General features: G+C 47.3%; 1 protein-coding gene across 1 annotated transcript; it reads right to left on the bottom strand.

The window, feature by feature from the left end:
* Positions 1 to 54: 54 nt before the first annotated feature.
* On the bottom strand, positions 55 to 23,396 carry SUCLG1 (succinate-CoA ligase GDP/ADP-forming subunit alpha). The gene is made up of 9 exons (XM_072126311.1): positions 23,211 to 23,396; positions 19,817 to 19,920; positions 16,786 to 16,902; positions 16,489 to 16,701; positions 14,825 to 14,882; positions 10,556 to 10,639; positions 8,293 to 8,444; positions 4,702 to 4,890; positions 55 to 281 (listed from the first exon to the last, which is right to left on the bottom strand). Exons 1-9 carry the CDS (start codon positions 23,242 to 23,244, stop codon positions 255 to 257), a joined length of 978 nt encoding a protein of 325 aa, XP_071982412.1. The 5' UTR covers positions 23,245 to 23,396; the 3' UTR covers positions 55 to 254.
* Between the last annotated feature and the right edge of the window lie 724 nt (positions 23,397 to 24,120).

Below are 24,120 nucleotides of genomic sequence, written 5' to 3'. Positions count from 1 at the left end.
TCTGCGAGTGGCGCTTAGTTTCCCTCTACATAGTTGAAATGAAGACATCACAAGTTTTAGGATCCAAAATAAGTGGAAGTATTTATTAGGAAGGCTGTACAGTCTAATGGAGAGATCCACACACACAGATCGGCCGATATCAGGGAGAAGGCTATAGTAACGGTTATGGCTTCACATGAGGCTGTGCAAAGACACTGGTGTCGATGGACGTAAGAAGAAACATGGAGGACGTGAGAATGTGCCGGTGCCCCCCCTTACAGCATTTTCCTCTTCTCGAATTCCTGCGGGGAGATACATAATGTACGTTAGTGACATGGAACAGGCTCCAGGCAAACATCGCCGTCACATTAATACCTGCTAATTTCCTGTGTCATGTGGGCACAGACATCACAGTTTTCTAGGACGCTCCTGATGCACGGCGAGGTGAAGGACGCGAGCAGCGCGGGGGGGGGGGGGGGGGAGCACTGGGGTATCTGCAGGTAGTTGCGGAGCTGTCACCTATAACCTCGGTAAATCACACCTCGCTTAAATTAGCACACGAGACGTCCAGGGCGCTCCATAACAAAAACCTTACAAATTGCCTCTCAATCTGCCTGTCAGCTGCCATGTCTGCTATACGCGATACTCTGCTGCCATCTAGTGGCAGGGAGGAGCCCCTGCACATAGCACTAGAGCATGTCCCATACAGGAGCAAAATCCAGAATTATAAACCGATGGTTTAGGGTCACAAATCGCCCTTTACTTGGTTGCATTAAAATTTATACCTGCCTTTATCTAAGCTGCCGGCACCTACAAGTGCAGCCGCTGTTGTGCACCCCAGTTATGGCGCACGTGCAGTGAAGCCGGGATACTCTTATATGGACAAATATCATCTTCTTTTACTTGCTATCCATGGCTTCCCGCTTTTCTAAAAATCAACTTGTAAAATCACGAATTAGTCTGAAGGGCTAAGGTTGGCGTTACCAGAGCCCGTCTGTGCTGTAGCTTCACAGGCTGTTACACTGAGCAGGAGAACTTCCCAAACCCCTGCACTCCCTTTCCTCCTTCGGCCTGGTGTAATATTACATAGCAGAAGGGTGGGGGGTGCAGTGCTGCTTCACAGTGTTACAGCCTGTGAATCTGTAGCATGGAGGGGCTCTGGTACAACTCATTACAATAACTGTAAAAGTTGACTTTAGCAGGAAGGAGGCTATGGATAACAAATATAAGGAGATTACCACACGAGATATGTGGGGTCCCACTACTGAGACCCCCACGATCAGCAAATTAGGCCCTACCCTGTGGATACGACTTAACTTGCTGCATGGGAAAACCCCTTTAAAGGGTCTTGCAGACAGTTTCTGCCTTAGGTGCTCAAATGCACAAAACTTGCCCAAAGTGGGATAAACTGAACAATGGCAGCTCCCAGCAATTGTGTGTATCTAAGCCGATGCTATACTGGTTATTATGTAATGTTTAGGCTTCAGCTTCTAACATTTCTCTATAGCCCTCTCAGATGCTGGATGAAGACCCAGCTGCTGCGACTCCATTCCCTCTCCATGGAGCTTCTATGCAAGTCGACAGTTCCACGTTTCTGTTTGTCTTGCAAGCGAGAAGGAATTCAGCAGAGATTTCAGGGTCATGACATTAGGAGGGATGGAGGGAGGAGTGTTGGAGCCACGTCTTTGCTCAGATAAGATGTATCACAATGTTTCTTGTGTGATTTACCACGGGTTTGAGAGACGATTTATGCCGTTGATTGTTTGGATTGTGAAGTTTGTGAACTAGAGTTTAATAGAGAATTTGGAAGAGATCAGAGAGATTCTTCTTTATTTATCGTGTGCTGAGCTGTGTGCTGTGAGAGGGAAGGGGACATGGCTGAGGAAGACAGCAGCATTTATGTATATCACCCTGAGCTGTGTGCTGTGAGATGGAAGGGGACATGGCTGAGGAAGACAGCGGCATTTATGTATATCACCCTGAGCTGTGTGCTGTGAGATGGAAGAGGACATGGTTGAGGAAGACAGCAGCATTTATGTATATCACCCTGAGCTGTGTGCTGTGAGATGGAAGGGGACATGGCTGAGGAAGACAGCGGCATTTATGTATATCACCCTGAGCTGTGTGCTGTGAGATGGAAGGGGACATGGCTGAGGAAGACAGCAGCATTTATGTTTATCACCCTGAGCTGTGTGCTGTGAGATGGAAGGGGACATGGCTGAGGAAGACAGCGGCATTTATGTATATCACCGTGAGCTGTGTGCTGTGAGATGGAAGGGGACATGGCTGAGGAAGACAGCGGCATTTATATATATCACCCTGAGCTGTGTGCTGTGAGAGGGAAGGGGACATGGTTGAGGAAGACAGCAGCATTTATGTATATCACCCTGAGCTGTGTGCTGTGAGATGGAAGGGGACATGGCTGAGGAAGACAGCGGCATTTATGTATATCACCCTGAGCTGTGTGCTGTGAGATGGAAGGGGACATGGCTGAGGAAGACAGCGGCATTTATGTATATCACCATGAGCTGTGTGCTGTGAGAGGTAAGGGGACATGGCTGAGGAAGACAGCGGCATTTATGTATATCACCCTGAGCTGTGTGCTGTGAGATGGAAGGGGACATGGCCGAGGAAGACAGCAGCATTTATGTATATCACCCTGAGCTGTGTGCTGTGAGAGGGAAGGGGACATGGCTAAGGAAGACAGGGGCATTTATGTATATCACCCTGAGCTGTGTGCTGTGAGATGGAAGGGGACATGGCTGAGGAAGACAGCAGCATTTATGTATATCACCATGAGCTGTGTGCTGTGAGATGGAAGGGGACATGGCTGAGGAAGACAGCGGCATTTATGTATATGGTCCTGAGCTGTGTGCTGTGAGAGGGAAGGGGACATGGCTGAGGAAGACACAGCAGCATTTATGTATATCACCCTGAGCTGTGTGCTGTGAGAGGGAAGGGGACATGGCTAAGGAAGACAGCGGCATTTATGTATATCACCCTGAGCTGTGTGCTGTGAGAGGTAAGGGGACATGGCTGAGGAAGACAGCGGCATTTATGTATATCACCCTGAGCTGTGTGCTGTGAGATGGAAGGGGACATGGCCGAGGAAGACAGCAGCATTTATGTATATCACCCTGAGCTGTGTGCTGTGAGAGGGAAGGGGACATGGCTGAGGAAGACAGGGGCATTTATGTATATCACCCTGAGCTGTGTGCTGTGAGATGGAAGGGGACATGGCTGAGGAAGACAGCAGCATTTATGTATATCACCCTGAGCTGTGTGCTATGAGAGGGAAGGGGACATGGCTAAGGAAGACAGCGGCATTTATATATATCACCCTGAGCTGTGTGCTGTGAGAGGGAAGGGGACATGTCCGAGGAAGACAGCAGCATTTATGTATATCACCCTGAGCTGTGTGCTCTGAGAGGGAAGGGGACATGGCTGAGGAAGACAGCGGCATTTATGTACATCACCCTGAGCTGTGAGAGGGAAGGGGACATGGCTGAGGAAGACAGCGTCATTTATGTATATCATCCTGAGCTGTGTGCTGTGAGATGGAAGGGGACATGGCTGAGGAAGACAGCGGCATTTATGTATATGGTCCTGAGCTGTGTGCTGTGAGAGGAAAGGGGACATGGCTAAGGAAGACACAGCAGCATTTATGTATATCACCGTGAGCTGTGTGCTGTGAGAGGGAAGGGGACATGGCTGAGGAAGACAGCGGCATTTATGTATATCACCCTGAGCTGTGTGCTGTGAGATGGAAGGGGACATGGCTGAGGAAGACAGCAGCATTTATGTATATCACCCTGAGCTGTGTGCTGTGAGAGGGAAGGGGTTGTGGTTCTCTTCTTGGAGGCAGCGGCATAAGACTGTGACGCCAGCAGGGGAGATGATGATCTCATGTTATGACTGCTGGCTTCAGAGCCATAAACAGCCCTGGTAGAGAAGACAGGAGGAGGAAAGCTGCTGGGGAGATTTTATTATTATTATTATTTATTTTTAATCTGGGGGGGGGGGGGGGGGGGCTTAAAAGGGAGGGTTGCAGGAAGGAGTTATTAAAAAAGGAAGATGTAAAAAGTATGGTGTAAGCCACTTGTTTTTGTACGTGAAGTACCTGGTATGTTACTATTTTAAAGAGAAGATAAAAGAAAAAAAGCCCTCGCACAGAAATATTGTGCCGCATACAGATAACAAGGCAGACGATCGCCTAGAGAACACATTCTGGATGAATATGACAATTACACGTTATTAAAAAGAAAAACCGAAGCCGTTTTCAGCTTTGAAATACCTCCAACATGGCAGGATGAATGTCTCCGGAGAAGCGGGGCTGTGCCGCCATTTCCGGACAGCTGTGCTGTAATATACAGGGGTTTTTTTTCCCTCCCTTTTCGCCATTTGTTTGCTACGGTGCCAAATGCAATTTTAATTCTAAACAATTACGTCTGGCTCGCGCTGAATGGCGTTCTCCTCAGATAAGGGGACGCGCCGCACGGCTGACTGCTCCGACGGCTCTTAAAGAGCCTGCGGGTTAAGGAAGAGAGGGGGGGGGGGAACTAAAATAAAAACCAGAGTCCTGCACGTCAGCCAGAAGAGCTGCTGATAATTAAGAACTGAGGGGAGCGATGCGGGCACCGATCTAACAATCATCCGCAAATTACACAGAATGGCTCAGCGGGGCGATGCGGAGAGCGGGGGAAGGGACTCATGTGCCGTTACCTTGTGCATGGTGCTGCCGAGCTGGGCCGGAGACATACTGACAACCACGCCGGCTCTCTGCAAGGCAGCAATCTTCTCTTTGGCTCCTCCCTTCCCCCCAGCGATGATGGCTCCGGCGTGTCCCATCCTCCTGCCAGGGGGGGCGGTCAGGCCGGCAATAAAAGACACCACAGGCTTAGCGTTGGAGCCCTGTAAGAGACAAAAGGAAAGAGTTACAAAAATATCAACGGGCAAAAGATATGGCGAGATCTTTACGTCTGATACTTCTTCTTTGTCCCAGGGGATGGCAACAACTGAGGTCCTAGACAGAAGTAAATTATGTAATAGGAAAAAATAACTGTTGCAGAGCCACCACTAGGGGGTGCCCTGCACATACACAGAATACAAAACAAACACATTAGACCAGAGGTTCTCAAACTGTGAGTGTAATTGGGTGTGAGGGACCAAGACACCACTCACCCATCTGTCTTGGCTCGTTTCCTGTCCATTCCCCTCTTGTAATCGAATAATGAAATGTGTGTGTGGCTTATAGGTGTGCGTACACTTGAAAGCGGCAGGGCTTTCTGCCAGATCTCGGCAGGGCATTGGCGCTGTCAGCGTCCTTACACAGAAGAGCGGAGAGGCTAAGGCCCCTTGCACACGAATGTATGCTCGCCCCAGCCGTAGCCTTCCCAATCTCACACGTTCATGGGGGAGTGCGGACAGGTAAGTACTTTTTACAGCTGGCTACCGTGGGACGTGCGCTGTGATGGTTGACTACTGTGGAGGAGGCGCCGTGACTATGATTACTATTCATAACACAAGCAAAATTACACAGTTATGAAGTAGCAAGAATAGTAATTTTAGGATTAGGAAGGTTGAGACCTACCGGATCAGATGTTCTCTACTACTAAAGACAATCACATCCACAGGGTAGGGGGGTATGTACTGGACTGGTCCGAATACTGGGAGACTGAAAGAGCTTGGGAGTCCCAAGCTCCTCCCTGTTTATGAAGCTCCTGTGTACAATCGGGATTGGTCCACTCTTGCAAATTTTTTGAGATGGACAGTGAATTAAGGAGGACACTCCATCCGCGGCAGGTCAGACCTTAATGATCCATGGATGATGTAGTTCTGATTTTGACACCAATCAATTCTGAATAACAAATGTCAAGGTGCCACAAAACCAAAAGCAGCGAGTAGCCCTAGACCTACTCTAGGGAGGGGAGGCCACCAAATCTACCAGGCCACCCACATGTAGGGTATAAAATGTCCTTTCTAGAACTTTATGTAAAATCTCACCCATGTTTCATAAGCGGCTTTTATAGCATCTAGAAACTTGGTATTGGTGTCATATTAAAGATAAGAATCCCATCTTTTAGAGGACATCGGGCTCATGAGCTACAGAACCTGAGATACAGGCAGTTATATGTGCACATTTCCAACTAGGTCTTTAACTGTCTGGTTCTAGCAGTTACACTCTGGTTCTGGAGCTGACACAGAACCACAAGTCTGATGCAATCTACAAGATGAGATTTTTAGGTCACTAGATACTACAGAATATCTGAACTGACTATCCAACCCCTATCCTCTGAACTTGACTCATCTCAAGCAGGTAAAATATGACTATTCTCTTCTCCTTGCATCACAGCCCAGATGTACAATCATTCCGGGTTAGTGTTTCTTTAATAGAGAAGACAAAATAAAAAGCCGGAAACACAGAAGTCTCCCCCTCCCTATGAAGCGGGCGATCAATGCAGAATAAGGCGTCGTAATTGTGGTACAGCGATTGCCTTGGGCGCGCGGCAGTGTTTGTTCTCGCACGACGCGGCCTCATGGAAGGAAGAAGCTACCTCAGGACAGAGACGAGCAGATGTCAGGCCCGTGTGAGAGAGCGCAACGCAGTCTGCGGAGTGATGGATGAGCCGCCGCTACATTCCTAATCAAAGACAACGTTGTATCTTTTAATCCACCCCCCCTCTCCAAAAAGAAGCCTCAGAGCCGATGCCGCGGCCCCCTCCCCCGCTGTGACCCGGAGAACATAACTTAATGTGTCAATCTGGAGCGGCGGCCGCTGCTGCGGCTCTAATTCCATAGTCATTATAAAAAGTTACCGGGGTTAAATTTTCGCACTTCCCGTGTTTAGAGAAAAACAAATTAACCGCAAATAAGAGGGAAAAAAAAAATGACATTAGATACAAAAACATCAAGAAACCCGATAGGCGAGAGACGGGAACGCTCCTCAAGTTGTAGGAGGAAAAACTGAATTAGGAAAACTCCCAATTATTTCTTCATTAGCGGTAAATACAACGGCGGCTCCTGGGTCCTAAATCACAGGACGATCAATGGTCCAACAGGAAGTTTGGTTTCTTCCGCGCCAGAAGTGTTTTTTTTTTACTTTTAAAGTTTTTATAGGTGGACGAGGGCTTATTTTTTGTTTTTTTGCAGGGTTTGGTAGATATTCTAAACGCCAATTGATTTATTGTGGATTAAATCGGAGAGAAAATTGATGAAAATTCTCCAACCCCCATCCCATCAATTTTTTTCTTTGAGTTTCCATTTTCTTTGGTCTTTTTTTTTTTTTTTTTTGCAAATGCATAACACTTTTTTATTTTACAGTATTGGGAGCTTTAAAAGGGCTTGGTTTTTTTGTGAAAAGAGCCATATACTTCCTAGTGACGGGGATACCAATTTTTTACAAGTTTTCTTAGGTTTTAAAAAATTAGAACATTTTGTACAAAAAAAAAAAAAAAAAAAGAAAGAAAATAATTTTGCCCTTTTTTGATGCTAATAATTCTTCATACTTTGGACTATGGGGTTGAGTAAGGGGTAATTTTTTTGCAGGACATTATGACAGTTACATTGATACATTTGTAGGACTTTATGACCTTTTGATCGCATTTTATTTAATGAGGACCTGTCCCCTCATTGGACCCTGTAGGAGCTACATACTGATAAAGCTAGCCAATACTGCACTACCATAGTCCTCAAAAACGCTGGACCGAGCTTACAGCGGTTCGATATATTCATGAGGGGACGGTCTGGGGGAGAAGCAGAGGAGAGGGGAGCTCCTCGGACCGTCCCCTCATGAATATATCTTCCCAACACCATAGGCGGGCGGTCACTGCCAGGCCTCATGCGGCAGTCTCAACCTTCTCGGACTACCCCCTCATGAATATGCTGGACCACTACCACTATAAGCTTGGTCTGGCGTTTGGAGGGCAGTGCAGCGTTTCCTAGCTTTGTCCATATATTGTGATAAATCTAGCAGTTTAACCCTTCTATTACTGGGGCAGTTCCTAGAGAGTTTAGTCGGGGTGACAGGTCCTCTTTAAATTTTTTATTGATTTGCAAAAATGCGTTTTGGACTTTTGGGCTCCATTTTCTGTTACGGGTTCACCACTGGGAATAACCGTTTTTATATGTTGATAGATTGGGACTTCTGGGACACGGTGATACTTGACATGTCAATGATTTTTATTTATTTTTTCCCCACCATTTGACCACAAAGAGCTTGTTTGTAGTCTGTTACCAAGGTGACACATATAGTAAGTGGGATACAAATAGGATTCTGTGATCCTCTTGTTCTCAGGAATGCACTTTGCGACTTACTGTATTGTGTTCCTTCAGGTACTCAGCAGCATTTTCCTCAGCACTTCCACCAATTTCACCAATCAGAATGATACCTTCCGTCTTGGGGTCTTTTAGGAAGACCTCGAGGCAGTCGATAAAGTTTGTTCCGTTAAATGGGTCTCCTCCAATACCTTAAAAAAAACAAAAAGAGTATTAAGAGATTACGATAACTTTATTCTGTATATCCCTGAAAATATGTAAGAAATAATATACATTACCAGTACAGAGAGTAGTGCAGGGAAAGGAGGAGGAGTCACCATAGAAGTCACAGGGGAGAAGGGGAATTGGAGGAGGAGTCACCATAGAGGTCACAGGGGAGGGGGAAAAACAAGAGGAGTTACCAGCGAAGAAAGAAGAGAACGGGAAAAGGAGGAGGAGTCACCATTGGACAAAGGGGAGAAGGGGTACAGGAGGAGGAGTCACCATGGAAGTCACAGGAGAGAAGGGGCAAAACAAACGGAGTTACCAGCGAAGAAAGAAGAGAAGGGGCAAAGGAGGAGGAGTCACCATTGGACAAGGAGGAGAAGGGGCACAGGAAAAGGAGTCACCATGGAAGTCACAAGAAAAGGAGCACAAGAGGAGTCACCATAGAAGTCACAGGAGAGAAGGGGCATGGGAGGAGGAGTCACCATAGAAGTCACAGGGGAGGGGGCAAAACAAGAGGAGTTACCAGCGAAGAAAAGAAGAGAAGGGGCACAGGAGGAGGAGTCACCATTGGACAAAGGGGAGTAGGGACACAGGAGGAGGAGTCACCATGGAAGTCACAGCAGAGGGGGCAAAGGAGGAGGAGTCACCATTGGACAAAGGGGAGAAGGGGCACAAAAAATTGAAGAAAGGAGAAAGAAGGGGAAAAAGAGGAGTTGTATTTGCCCTGAAAGGGAAGAGTAGAAAGAAAATGACAAGCCAATAAAGGAGAAAAAGCAAAAGAGGCCTCGAAGAAAAGAAAGGTGGGAGGAAGAAAAGAAGGTGGGAACAGGCAGAAACAAGAGCGCCCTTCATCTGAGACAGTATTTTCAAGGCAGTTCATCCGCAATTAACCTGTTCTACATAAGGTGAGCCACGCCCCCGAGATATAATAGCGCACTATACATGACTGGTGGCCCCGGAGACACATATAGGATGAACATCTCATGGCAGAACATCAAGAAATCAGGTTGTCAAAAAGTTGTTCACATCCGGCCACACAATTTAGGATATATTGAACCAAGAAGGTAAAGCAGGACTCCTCAATATTCTTACAATTACATCTATGTGCGTGTCAGCAGACGGGGGAGACGTCCAATAATCTCACCTCAACCTCTAAACAATTCAGTGAGAAATTTCACCTCCCGCACACACAACAAAAACAAAGGAACATCCAATTATCCAACTTTTGAAAGAAAATCTATAACGACCCCCCCCCCCCACACACACACACACACACACCTGGCTGGCGATGTGTTCCTGCGCCATTCACATGCCGGTAACAGGGAGCAAGATTATTACACGAGCCGCACATTTCCTTTTAATTGGGAAAGGAGCAGCAGGTAAATTTGCTAAAGAGCAGTAAATAAGAGGAAAGAGACTGACGGGATCATAACCAGAGCGCCGGACGCCTTCACTACAGACTACAAGGGGTTACTGCCAGTCACCCGAGAGACAGGGGCAGCGCCACACACTGGGGAGAAGACCAAGGGGTTGTATCAAGTATTTAGCAGTTACCCCCTATGTAAAGGGCAATCTGATGTGGACATCCAACTGTTGGGACCCATTACAGGACTGGGACCCACAGTAATCCAGAGACTGGTGATCTATCCGCGCATGTGACCGTCTATGAGAGTAGTCCGAGATTCCTGAGCGCTGTGCTCGGCTATTTCCAATGCCTGTACAAGTGACACAGACGCTTTCGCAGGTAGTTTTACTTGCTTACAAATGCCTCTAATAACGCACAGACTTTACTGTACAGTTGCCGCACACAATCTACGCCACCAGAATGAAATACTGTATGCAAAGGAGCCTAAGGGGCTCCAGACTCCATTAACCTCCATTACCTACACATGCTGGGAGTCACCCAACGCTGTCAGCCAATCAGTAGCTGGAGGTGAATGGTAAAAGACCTTTCATCCAAAAAGTGCAGTGGGGACCAGATGGGATGATATCACTGTGACAGGGGGAGAGGTAAGTACCATTCTATTATGGTAAGTAGCCCTCCCCAAGGACAGTGACTGACAACAGCAATGTTCCAAAAGTTTGAGTGACCTACCGACACAGAGAGACTGCCCCAATCCAACCTGCGTCGTCTGGTGCACAGCTTCATACGTCAGGGTCCCAGATCTGGATACGATACCTGCAGGAGGAGAGCACAGGACGTAAGATTCATGTTCATTTCATCACAGCCACAATATAGAGATGAGGACAGCGCCGGAACTTTAAGGCATCTACGTTGCATGGGCCTACAGTAGCCGGCTCCGCCACCTGTGCTGTACACGGGCCTACAGTAGCCGGCTCCGCCACCAGTGCTGTACATTGGCTTACAGTAGCCGGCTCCGCCACCAGTGCTGTACATTGGCTTACAGTAGCCGGCTCCGCCACCAGTGCTGTACACGGGCCTACAATAGCCGGCTCCGCCACCAGTGCTGTACACGGGCCTACAGTAGCCGGCTCCACCACCTGTGCTGTACATTGGCTTACAGTAGCCGGCTCCGCCACCTGTGCTGTACATGGGCCTACAGTAGCCGGCTCCGCCACCTGTGCTGTACATTGGCTTACAGTAGCCGTCTCCGCCACCTGTGCTGTACATGGGCCTACAATAGCCGGCTCCGCCACCTGTGCTGTACATTGGCTTACAGTAGCCGTCTCCGCCACCTGTGCTGTACATGGGCTTACAGTAGCCGGCTCTGCCACCTGTGCTGTACATGGGCCTACAGTAGCCGGCTCCGCCACCTGTGCTGTACATGGGCCTACAGTAGCCGGCTCCGCCACCTGTGCTGTACATTGGCCGGGCATAGTCTCCCCCGTTACATAATGTAATGTATAATTTGCAGCACTTTGTACAGAAAGCATTACAGCTAATTACAGAACTGAAAGGAGGAGAGAAATGCTGCAGTACAATAACACGATCCTCACCCATCTACAGTCCGCTTCTATTTGCAGAAATACACTTATGGCCGTAGTTATGTGATATTACAGGGGGAAAAAAAAAATTTTTTTTATAGAATTTTAGAGGAGGTTCTTTAGCCCCACCTAGTGGAGCCGGGAGCAAACTACAACGTGCAAGCAAACATACCTAAACTATGAGTGATCATAAGTTTACATAATGCTAACTTTATTATTTAAAAATTCGCAAATTTCAAAATATAAAATGAGCAAATTTCTTCAACTTTAAAAAAGGGAACCTGTCAGCAGATTTTCCGCCACTAAACTAGCAGCCCCCTTCAGGTAGGGGAAAAAAAAATGTCCTTTCTACAATTCCCTTCTTTTAATGTGAAATGTCACCCGTTTACCTTCATATAAGATCTCCTCGTCATATGCAAATAAGCAGAGAAGAGTCAGATTTTACCCAAGATGAATTTTGAGGTTGCAGGGGGAGCGTCACTTCAAACGCCCCAACCTTCACTTGTTTAGGTGTTATATAAAAGAACCTCCTCTCCCAGAATCAGCCTTGTGGTTCTGTAATCCATAGAGAACTGGGGCAGCAGTTAAATAAATAGGCGGGAACTGGATCTTTATCTGCAGCTCACATTTCAAACTAAAACTTTGACCTACCAGAGATGCAGGGATTTAATGAACCACAAGCCCTGAAAGATGAGACGCTTATCTTTGAAATGACACTAGCAGCATGTTTCTAGGTGCTATACAACCGATAATGGGAAGAGGATCTGATTTGACACTCGCCATTCAGTCTCAAAACTTGACCCATCTCAGGTTAATATGACTCTTCTCCACTCGGTGTCGCATGCCTTCAGAGAATATTTCTTTTTAAATATACCGTATTTTTCGGACTACAAGGCGCACAAACAAAATCCTTTGATTTTCTCAGAAATCAAAGGTGCGCCTCATAATCCAGTGCGCCTTATATATGAACCGTACTTACAGAAAACAGCTGCCTTGAGCTGTGCACAGGTCTGCCACCTGCTGGTCATTCATCCTTATAATCAGGTGCGCCTTATATATGATCCAAGATGTTTTAGCAGGCATTTATTGATGGTGCGCCTTATAGTCCGAAAAATACAGTAGGTAAACAGGTGATATTTCTCATACAAGTGAGAATAGAAATGATATTTTATGCCTGACCTGCAGTTCCATGGGGTAAAAGCTGGTGATCGGTTCCCTGTAAGACATCAGTCTTCAGCCTTCCCCATCTATAGAACTACTTAATCGTAGCTAAAATTTGCTGGGTAGTGACATGTAGAATGCAAAATGAATGTGACAACTGTTGCTGCACCATGACTGCGGTAATCTTGGTCATCCCTGGCCTCCTTAATTCGAAAATCAACTTAGAAAATTATGCTAATGAGCTGGAAGGGCTCTGTGGGGGGGGGGGTGTTACCAGAGGCTGTTACACTGTCTTCCCCACCCGCATTAACACTTTTTACCTCCTTCTGCCTTATGTAATCTCACAGTGTAAGGGGGAGTGCTCCTGTGTGATGTAACAGCCTGTGAAGCTACAGCACGGAGGGGCCCTGGTAACCCCACATCCATATGACAACTCAGTCTCCATTCATGACCAAGCACAGTCGATGTTCTATGTAGTGCAGTGTTTTTGGTAGAAAGTCTGTGGTCCGAGGGTCTGACGACAGGTTAGTGAAGCGGAGGGGCATGCTGGGAGCTGTGGTGCAGCAGAGCACAGAGGTAGTAGTCACGCTGCACCTTTTACAATGCTCCAAAATGGAGGGAAGCAGCGACTTTGCCGTTAAACCTGCACTTTATGAGCGCACAAAAAAATATATATATCCACAAAATGTAATTGCATTCCGATTTGATTTTTTCAATTTTCAGTTTATGGGTCTGATCCCGGGCGCGGAGACGAGCAGAATACTAATAGTCGTCTTCTCCGCACGTCTATGCATAACTCTCACATAGGTAGAAAACCCCGTAGGGGGGGGTTAAAAAGTAAAATATTAAAGAAAAAATAAAAAAAAAACCCTCAGCCTGAAATCTAATTACCGGCTCCGAGAACAAAACTGATTTCGTGGAGGGCTCTTCCCGGCCGCTCACTTTATATCCCCCCATCCTGGTGATTGCGGGGAGAAACAACACACGAGAGACGGGCGGCGCTTTATTAACACGGTAACATCAGTCTATTCACACGCGGGGAGCGGCTATTTATATCACCGGCAACGCCATGAATTTTAATAGCCTCGGATTTTATTTTCATGGGACATTTTTGTGTTATCTGGGTTGGTTTGTTTCGAGGAGACACAGAATACAGAGTGAGGATAGACAATCATCCAGGTATTTCTACCTGCCCTTCAGCCCCTGCAGGCAGGTAACAGGGGGCAAGGATTCCTCCCAGCCAGCAGGGGGAGCTCTCCCGGGAATACTAGGGGTAATATCCCTGCTATAGGAAGAGAGGCACAAAAATGTGACCACCTTATTATACGGGAAGTCACATGACAATGGCAACTTTTTGGATTGAAAAAGTTTCTGAAATTATGAAAATTATGAATTTAATGAAAATTCAGCCTGTGCATGGGACCTGCAGGGATTGGTTAAGGGGGGGGGGGGGGGGGGGGAGGGCAGGTTTGTTGAACAGCCCGAAGGCAGTGGGTAGGAATGATTTCCGATAAGAGACAGTACAACTCTCTCTTTATTGTAAGCTTCTCAGGAGTCGGCATACGACAGATTCCCAGCATGCTTAGTGGCAGCTCCAGGCATATGTCCTCCTGCAGTGAATGTAGCCCGCATATATACGTCCCCATAGACGGCAATGGCCGCCTGGCTATAGTACGTTCCGAGTCGTACACCGGGCAAAGATCGAACATGCTCCATCTTTTCCCGAGTGTGCGGCCGTACCCCGCTGTTTCCTATGAAGGGGTCACCTCCTCCTCTCCAGTGCACGGCGGTATGCCCGCCATGCTGTAGCGCCGGGGAGAGGAGGGGGATGAGCTCTAGAGATATAGAGATATATGGCGCCCATTGCCGGCCTATGGGGGACGTATATACGTTATATATGTCCCCCGACAGCCGTGTGAATGAGGCCTAATATTGGGAGGAGAGGTTCAGGAGTCTTGTACAATCCATCTCTTTGCTGTACTGAATACAATACTCTCTTCTCATGGGATTTCCCGAAACTGGAGTCCTGCTCCTCGCTCCAGGCCCTGCACAAATCAGCTGTGACTGGAGTGTCCCTTGAAGGGCACAGCAACGTATTAGCACATCACATGACATTAAGGTGTAATGCTCTTACATCACCACTTTTATTTTTATGGCGCTGCTCTTCAAGGAAAAAAAAAAACGTTTACTGAACGTATCAGTTTTTCTGTGAATAACATGACATCAGGACATTAGATTGTGCATCACATGCACTCACCGATCCGCCCCTTCTTGTGGATATGTCCTGGCATGATACCAATTTTACATTCTCCAGGCTATAAGACAAAAAGAACAAAATATCTAAATATGTAAAAAAAAAAAAAAAAAATCAACGTTCATAGAAGTCCTAGATAGTTAGTGTTATGTATTAAAGGATGTGTATATAGTTAGTAGCAGCAGAACTATCTTCCAGGATTGCAGCTGCTACAAGTGCACTGGGGGCGTGTCCTCACACTGTTGTGCTCTGCACTGCATGGATCCACCACAGCCACATGCTCTAAGCCGAGTGACTGTTACAGCTTTTCCTTACTCACAGCAGGGGAAGGAGCTGTGAAGTGGCCGTGCACTGAGCTCAGAGCACAGCAGTGCGAAGAACTACCTCCAATTGTTGCCAAACTTTTGCTGCATTTTTTCTCTGGCACAGGAGGCGTGAAGACCCCACAGTCTTACACTACACTAGATAATGTTTAAAAAGTTTTCCACATTTTAAGATAAACTTTTAGACTTCTTCTGGGAAAAGATTCAGTTTGACATCAGTTCTAGTCATGGTGGATGTGTCAGGATCTATATGGAATTCTATCACTACAAAACTGGATGTTTGCTCCTCCTGCTCTACAACATGCTGTCTGCAGATGGGACACTATGTACAATCTGCTCAGCTCCTCCTGCTCTATAACATCCTGCCTGCAGATAGGACACTATATACAAATCTTCTCATCTCCTCCTGCTCTATAACATGCTGCCTGCAGATGGGAAACTATGTACAATCTGCTCAGCTCCTCCTGCTCTATAACACCCTGCCTGCAGATAGGACACTATATACAAATCTTCTCATCTCCTCCTGCTCTATAACATGCTGCCTGCAGATGGGAAACTATGTACAATCTGCTCAGCTCCTCCTGCTCTATAACATCCTGCCTGCAGATAGGACACTATATACAAATCTTCTCATCTCCTCCTGCTCTATAACATGCTGCCTGCAGATGGGAAACTATGTACAATCTGCTCAGCTCCTCCTGCTCTATAACATGCTGTCTGCAGATGGGACACTATGTACAATCTACTCAGCTCCTCCTGCTCTATAACATGCTGTCTGCAGATGTGACACTATGTACAATCTGCTCAGCTCCTCCTGCTCTATAACATGCTGTCTGCAGATGGGACACTATGTACAATCTACTCAGCTCCTCCTGCTCTATAACATGCTGTCTGCAGATGGGACACTATGTACAATCTGCTCAGCTCCTCCTGTTCTACAACATGCTGCCCGCAATCCGTACAGTGACCCATCTGCTCACCCTGTGTATAATCTGCTCAGCTCCTCGTGCTGTATTTTGGACACTATGTACAATCTGCCAAGCTCCTCCTGCTCTATAACATGCTGCCTACAGATAGGACACTATGTACAATCTACTCCTCTCCTCCTGCTCTATAACGGGCTGCCTGCAGATAGGACACTATGTACAATCAGCTCAGCTCCTCCTGCTCTATAACATGCTGCCTACAGATAGGACACTATGTACAATCTACTCCTCTCCTCCTGCTCTATAACATGCTGCCTGCAGATAGGACACTATGTACAATCAGCTCAGCTCCTCCTGCTCTATAACATGCAGCCAGCAGATAGGACACTATGCACATTACACATATACAGGGACTCACATTGATGACTCCAGGACAGTTGGGGCCGATGAGCCTGGTGGTGGACTGGCGGAGTAGTCTGTGTTTGACCCGCACCATGTCTTGTTGGGGGATCCCCTCGGTGATACACACTACCAGGGGGACCTCTGCATCGATAGATTCATGGATAGCAGCAGCAGCGAAGGGGGGTGGCACATATATAACAGAGGCTGAGGCTCCGGTGGCTTCCTTGGCCTGAAACAATGACAACATGATATATCACCTATACAACTTACTACTGTATGGTGTGTACATACTGTAACCACAGGCAACACTTACCTCTGCCACAGAGTTGAAGACTGGTAAACCTAGGTGAGTGCTGCCCCCCTTACCGGGGGAGACGCCTCCCACTAACTTTGTTCCATATTCCAAAGCCTGCTGGCTATGAAACGTGCCCTGCCAATACAAACACAAAGTCATGGGTGTGCAGAGAACATCATAGAACAAGCTGTGTAATACAGTGCAGTCTATGGGGGAGGGGAGTAGTATTAGCGGTGTAGTACAGTGCAGTCTATGGAGGAGGGAAGTAGTACAAGCTGTGTAGTATAGTGTAGTATGTGGAGGAGGGGGGTAGTACAAGCTGTGTAGTACAGTGCAGTCTATGGAGGAGGGGAGTAGTACAAGCTGTGTAGTACAGTGCAGTCTATGGAGGAGGGGAGTAGTACAAGCTGTGTAGTAAAGTGCAGTCTGTGGAGGAGGGGAGTAGTACAAGCTGTTTAGTACAGTACAGTCTGTGGAGGAGGGGAGTAGTACAGGCTGTGTAGTACAGTGCAGTCTATGGAGGAGGGAAGTAGTACAAGCTGTGTAGTACAGTGCAGTCTGTGGAGGAGGGGAGTAGTACAGGCTGTGTAGTACAGTGCAGTCTATGGAGGAGGGGAGTAGTACAAGCTGTGTAGTACAGTGCAGTCTATGGAGGAGGGGAGTAGTACAAGCTGTGTAGTAAAGTGCAGTCTGTGGAGGAGGGGAGTAGTACAAGCTGTGTAGTACAGTGCAGTCTATGGAGGAGGGGAGTAGTACAAGCTGTGTAGTACAGTGCAGTCTATGGAGGAGGGGAGTAGTACAAGCTGTGTAGTAAAGTGCAGTCTGTGGAGGAGGGGAGTAGTACAAGCTGTTTAGTACAGTACAGTCTATGGAGGAGGGGAGTAGTACAGGCTGTGTAGTACAGTGCAGTCTATGGAGGAGGGAAGTAGTACAAGCTGTGTAGTACAGTGCAGTCTATGGAGGAAGGGAGTAGTACAGGCTGTGTAGTACAGTGCAGTCTATGGAGGAGGGGAGTAGTACAAGCTGTGTAGTACAGTGCAGTCTGTGGAGGAGGGGAGTAGTACAAGCTGTGTAGTACAGTGCAGTCTATGGAGGAGGGGAGTAGTACAAGCTGTTTAGTACAGTACAGTCTATGGAGGAGGGGAGTAGTACAGGCTGTGTAGTACAGTGCAGTCTATGGAGGAGGGAAGTAGTACAAGCTGTGTAGTACAGTGCAGTCTATGGAGGAGGCGAGTAGTACAAGCTGTGTAGTATAGTGCAGTCTATGGAGGAGGGGAGTAGTATGAGCGGTGTAGTACAGTGCAGTCTATGGAGGAGGGGAGTAGTACGAGCTGTGTAGTAAAGTGCAGTCTGTGGAGGAGGGGAGTAGTACAAGCTGTGTAGTACAGTGCAGTCTATGGAGGAGGGAAGTAGTACAAGCTGTGTAGTACAGTGCAGTCTATGGAGGAGGCGAGTAGTACCAGCTGTGTAGTATAGTGCAGTCTATGGAGGAGGGGAGTAGTATGAGCGGTGTAGTACAGTGCAGTCTATGGAGGAGGGGAGTAGTACAAGCTGTGTAGTACAGTGCAGTCTATGGAGGAGGAGAGTAGTACAAGCTGTGTAGTACAGTGCAGTGTATGGAGGAGGGGAGTAGTACGAGCTGTGTAGTAAAGTGCAGTCTGTGGAGGAGGGGAGTAGTACAAGCTGTGTAGTACAGTGCAGTCTATGGAGGAGGGAAGTAGTACAAGCTGTGTAGTACAGTGCAGTCTATGGAGGAGGCGAGTAGTACGAGCTGTGTAGTATAGTGCAGTCTATGGAGGAGGGGAGTAGTATGAGCGGTGTAGTACAGTGCAGTCTATGGAGGAGGGGAGTAGTACAAGCTGTGTAGTACAGTGCAGTCTATGGAGGAGGGGATTAGTACAAGCTGTGTAGTATAGTGTAGTCTGTGGAGGAGGGGAGTAGTACGAGCTGTGTAGTACAGTGCAGTCTATGGAGGAGGAGAGTAGTACAAGCTGTGTAGAACAGTGCAGTCCCTCCTCCCTGGAGTAGTAAAGTGCAGTCTATGGAGGAGGGGAGTAGTACAAGCTGTGTAGTACAGTGCAGTCTATGGAGGAGGCGAGTAGTACAAGCTGTGTAGTACAGTGCAGTCTATGGAGGAGGGGAGTAGTACAAGCTGTGTAGTACAGTGCAGTCTATGGAGGAGGCGAGTAGTACAAGCTGTGTAGAACAGTGCAGTCCCCTCCTCCATGGACTGCACTGTACTACACAGCTTGTACTACTCCCCTCCTCCATAGACTGCACTGTACTACACAGCTTGTACTACTCCCCTCCTCCATGTAGTAGTACAGTGCAGTCTATGGAGGAGGGGACTAGTATGAGCTGTGTAGTACAGTACAGTCTATGGAGGAGGCGAGTAGTATGAGCTGTTTAGTAGAGTACAGTACAGTCTATGGAGGAGGCGAGTAGTATGAGCTGTGCAGTACAGTGCAGTACAGTCTATGGAGGAGGCGAGTAGTATGAGCTGTTTAGTACAGTACAGTCTATGGAGGAGGCGAGTAGTATGAGCTGTGTGGTACAGTGGAGTTTATGCAGAAGGGGAATAGTACAGGCTGTGTAGTACAGTGCAGTCTATGGAGATTGGCCATTGGTTACATGCTCACTTGGACACACAGTGTTTGACCATCCACTTGGCAGGTTGGTTGGTTCAATGTGGATAAATGTAAGGTGGGGAATACACCTGAGACATCAGGTCTCCTTATGGGTGTGAAACTGGGAGATGGAGGATTTATTGACAACCTTAGTGACAGAATCCAATGCCAGCAGAATCATGTCATGTATTATAAGGGGTGCGGACTCTCAGGGTGTAATATAAGCACTGCACAAAGCATCGCTTCCCTGGAGATGGAAAGACAGGGGTCAGTCCTGGGGAAGGCTGTAGGGAGATTACTAACCATGGAGTTATTGAGCAGGACCACCATTATATTATCTCCCAGTGTTATAGTGACAGGCTCACATGTATACATGGATTCCCATTTCCCTCTTGCACTTCTAAACTTATCAGGAGACCTACCTGCTTTCCGGTGAACCCCTGACATATGACCTTAGTGTCCTTAGTAATGTACAGGTTTTTCCGGGAGGCCGTATAGGAGCAGTTTCTCGCTCCATTCTGTTGCACTGCAAAAAAATAAGTCAGATCAAATATGAGGATTCTGCGGAGCATGAGAAATCAGTCGTGTCATACTACAAAGTGACCACCAGATGGCTCACAATGTGTCACATCCAGGACGGCACTTACCTGCTGACACTATACATACAGTGTAATGATCACTTATCACACTACATGGATCCACACGTATACTCTGTGTTACTATCCCTCCCTGCTTGCTGTCAGTGAATAAGTACAGTCTAGGATACATTCATGACAGTTATGTACACAGCTTGTTCTGCTCTCATCTGGGGCAGTGGATACATCTGTGTGCAGTTTACACAACACTGAAACACTGTTACACACCTTGAAGAAGGAAACAGTTTTTCCGAAACGCAGAGGTTTTTATGTCTCTGGACTACCCCCTGTGCGCTCCTACGCCGTGGGTGTAACCCTTTTATGCTTGGTCTACAATAAAGTTTAAAGTTTTATATTCTGTTTATTCTTTTAGTAGCTGGATCTTTACTTTACTTTGAATTGTTACACACTACCCAAAGTATCCAATCTTTCATAGGATATTACTGTGGACAGTCTGGGAATAAGCCCCCACCCGGTATATCAAGTCATACCCAGGCAATAAGCACCACCCATGTCTGTAGGTGGGATGTGGTACTGCAGTGTCTAAGGCCACATATAACCTGTGGATATAGCAGCCCAGCTCCTGCCACTTTAGTGTAGATGATCTGTAGTACCACACACAACCTGTGGTCAGACATGGCGCTGCTCCTGAAAGAAAGCGTCATCTGTTATCTCATCCTCGGACACATTATCCTGGAAGCTCTATAAGCTTTTGGAAACAAACAACTACGGGGTTAAAGGTCTAGTGTTTTCTATGACCGGACAGATCTGCCTCTGTGCTGCATTGTGTGCGTTCAGCTGAGAATCCGGCTCTACCCCGGAGCTGAGACAAGCGCTGGAGCATAGGTCACAGGTAGGTCCTGTGTAGATTACAGCCTTGGACTTTGCTCGCACAACCTGTTTGGGATTATTCCTCCTTTTGTTTATCAAGGCGAAAAGTTACAGAAGTTTTGGACTCAGCAATGGTAAGAAGAGGTCTCTATGCCCCACAGGAACCTATCACAGCTGAGATTTCATTTCAGGATTATTTTCGTGCCTTAATGTAGCACAAGGCAGGACAAAGAGGTGTCACTAAAGGGGGGGCTCGAACCATGGGCGGTATAAGCAGCGGCAGGAGCCAAAGTTATATTCCAGAACTGAAGGCAACTCGTAACATAAGAAAGCACCCCCCCCCCCCTCTCATCTATCTCTCAGAAGCTGGACACATGCACCAGGATGTGTCATTATCAGTCCAAAAATCTCTGCTGATTGATAATATATCCTTATAGGCATCTCAGGTCTATTTTTGGTGATACACAGCACCAAATCCCCTGCGCCCTTCACACAGCCGAATGTACTCAGCCTCGGTCAACCACTAGGGGGAGCTAATTGTGTACAGCCTTTGATCTCTTGTAGTCCAAGCGCAAGACCCTCATCCACAGTCAAGCTGTGATGTACGCTTTTGACCCCACAGCTCTATTCACTACTAGAGGTCACAGATCCGACAGTCCTATAGCAGTGAATGAAATAGTGGCTACAAGCCACCCCCGCTCCTATGGGTGCGCCTTATGATGTGCAGATCCAAATATCCCTTTTATGGGACAAATGTAAAGCCACCAAGGCTATGGCCCTACACTGACACAATAGGAACACCTCATAGAGGCATAGCATTTAACCGTATGGGGTATATAGAGGACATGGGTGGTCTTGAGGGTCAAACTCCCCTCCCCTACGATACCAAGATCAATGTAGCAGAGCTCCAAGGCAAAGCTTAACCCTCTACACACAGCTGTTTACATGCCTGTTGTGTTACACTGACCCCAATAATGGCAGCACTGCTCTTATGACAACCGAATTACTGCTCAATCAATAGAAGGGACTAAAGTTGTGTTCATCCTGAGCCACCTGATTCACAAACAAAGTATCAGATCTATAGACACTGAAGGGGAACGGTACAAAGCAGCGTCTTATTCCCGGCCCCAGTTCCTCATTATTGTGAATTGCTCAAGAAAACATCTGCTCCTCCAAGAAATCTCATCCCCAAAAGTCAGGAAGTGCCGACTCGCACCTCTCCCCTTACATTGATAAGCTCTGATCTGCAAGTCTCGTGTTGGTGGACCATGCTGTATAACAACAGATTGAGGATTGTGCAACTAGAGGATCCCTTTAAGGCAGCAAGAAAAGTTTTTAGGATTACAATGATCCCTTAACCCTAATCCTAGCCCTTGTGCTGTACAGTGTGACTGGTCCCCTGGGCATCCTCTGTTATAGCTCCATTATGACTCAGCAGGGGTATTATCCTAAACATTATTTTTTGGGTGTCCATCAGCTGTGTGTGACCCTGCAGCTTAGGTCCAGTCCATTTACTACAGCTAAGATGCAATATCACATTTAAAGGAACACTCCATTCACAGATGATACACTGAATAATACATGGTGCAAGGCTTAAAGGGACGAGCAAGACTCATTTTCATTGTATTCCTAGAACCTGGAGTCCTGCTCCTCGGACCCCCAGCCCTGAGACACTTGAGAATGGGCTAAAATTCTACTCAGTGCCGCCATCCCTTTTAACATTACCATAATAATACATCCCCTTTTATTGGAGCGTTAGCTATCTGGTGGTGATTCAGTGCACATTGCAGCCACAGATGCCCAGACACCGGCATGAAAGGGACGGTCACCCTCTAACTGTGAGAAACAGCAGAGAAAAGTTAGTCAACTTTCCTTAAAGGGGTGTTTCCATATTACACAGTGACTTTTGGCCGGTGTCTGACCTCCGAGACCTCTACTGCTACAAGTCATGGCCCCGTGTAGTCCCTGTAAGCTAAGATTGCCCCTTTAATCTCAGCACATGTGGCTGCACAGGGGGAGCAGGACGCTGGGTCAAATCGCCATGACCTTGGGAAAACAAGACAACTGCACAATCCAAGCAATAAACTGCAGGATGAATATAATGCGAGAGGCAGTGCAGACTGACACCGGCCGCACATCACTGGAGGGGACAGAACTGCAGCCACAGAGGTCACACATCACAGCTCTGCACCCATCACACACAACTTTATTAGTCCCCTGTGAGTGACCCCACAGACACAGGGAGACCCAAGGGAGCTGGAAGCCTAACTCCGCCCACCAGGGGGCGTCCTGCTGCACCCCCCAGTGTAAGAGGACACAACCCGGATCTGACAACACCCGAAACACTCACCCAGAAAGCGGGCGAGCAGCCTTCCCTGGAACATGGTGCAGGTCCTTCACCAATGACAGCCCGGGGCCCAGCACCAGCCGCAGACAGGAAGAGGCGGGGCCTGGAGCTCAGGACGGCGGGGCTGCCCCGAGCACTGCCGGATACATTCCAAGGGTCCTGAGCGATGACACTTCCGGGTGCACTACGTCACCGCTACAGGCATTATTGACGAGTAATAAGTTAGAGGTGTCTATGATAGTGCCTGAGGAATTACGAGAAGGTCCTAAGAATAAGGACCCCTCCTCAGGGCTGCCCTTATTAGTGCCTAAAAAATATCCTCATGTCAGGGTCCTAGTAATAAGGACCTCGCATGTGACTAGTTTACTGCCTGATTCCAATATGAAACCGCAATGCTGGCACTAGAAGTCAGAACCCTATTTACTGTCAGGACCTCGTAGGTGACTAACCATTGCCTGATTACATTATGAAGTCACTGCATAGACAGAAGTGTAATTCCGGGATTAGATGTCAGGACCATGCAGCTGTCTATGTCAATGCCTGATTAGGACACTGCCCCATATGGACTTCTGATGGCAGCGGTTCTGCTGTGTAGTCAGGCGTTTGTGCGCTCATAGTTTCTGGGAATAATTGTGCCCCTTTCAGGAAAATCAGGGGAATCTTTATAAATCCTCATTCTGAATGACCTGCATTATGTGTTTTTACTACATTTTTTAAACTCCCCCTTTCTATTTTTAAAGGAAATCTACCATTTGATTTCATGCATTATGAAGCAGACATACACTGAGACTGCAGTAGCGACACTGATGCAGAAAGATCTTGTTTAATCCCTGATCCGAGTGATTTTGCTCAAAAAACAATTACAAAATTCAGGATCTTGGGAAAGCTGGGTTCCAGGCTGGCTGCCGTTCAT

This window comes from Engystomops pustulosus, chromosome 1, assembly GCF_040894005.1.
Source record: "Engystomops pustulosus chromosome 1, aEngPut4.maternal, whole genome shotgun sequence".
Taxonomy (NCBI): Eukaryota; Metazoa; Chordata; class Amphibia; order Anura; family Leptodactylidae; genus Engystomops; species Engystomops pustulosus.
Note: the sequence above shows the minus strand (reverse complement) of the source record. Positions and strands in the feature narration are given on the sequence as shown.

Excerpts from the sequence above, each read along its gene's own strand:
- SUCLG1 (XM_072126311.1), bottom strand. The coding sequence starts at position 23,244 with ATGTTCCAGGGAAGGCTGCTCGCCCGCTTTCTGG. Across the intron at positions 19,921-23,210 it reads GCTGCTCGCCCGCTTTCTGG|TGCAACAGAATGGAGCGAGA; the intron begins GTGAGTGTTTCG and ends ATTTTTTTGCAG. Across the intron at positions 16,903-19,816 it reads AGGGGTTCACCGGAAAGCAG|GGCACGTTTCATAGCCAGCA; the intron begins GTAGGTCTCCTG and ends TTGTATTGGCAG.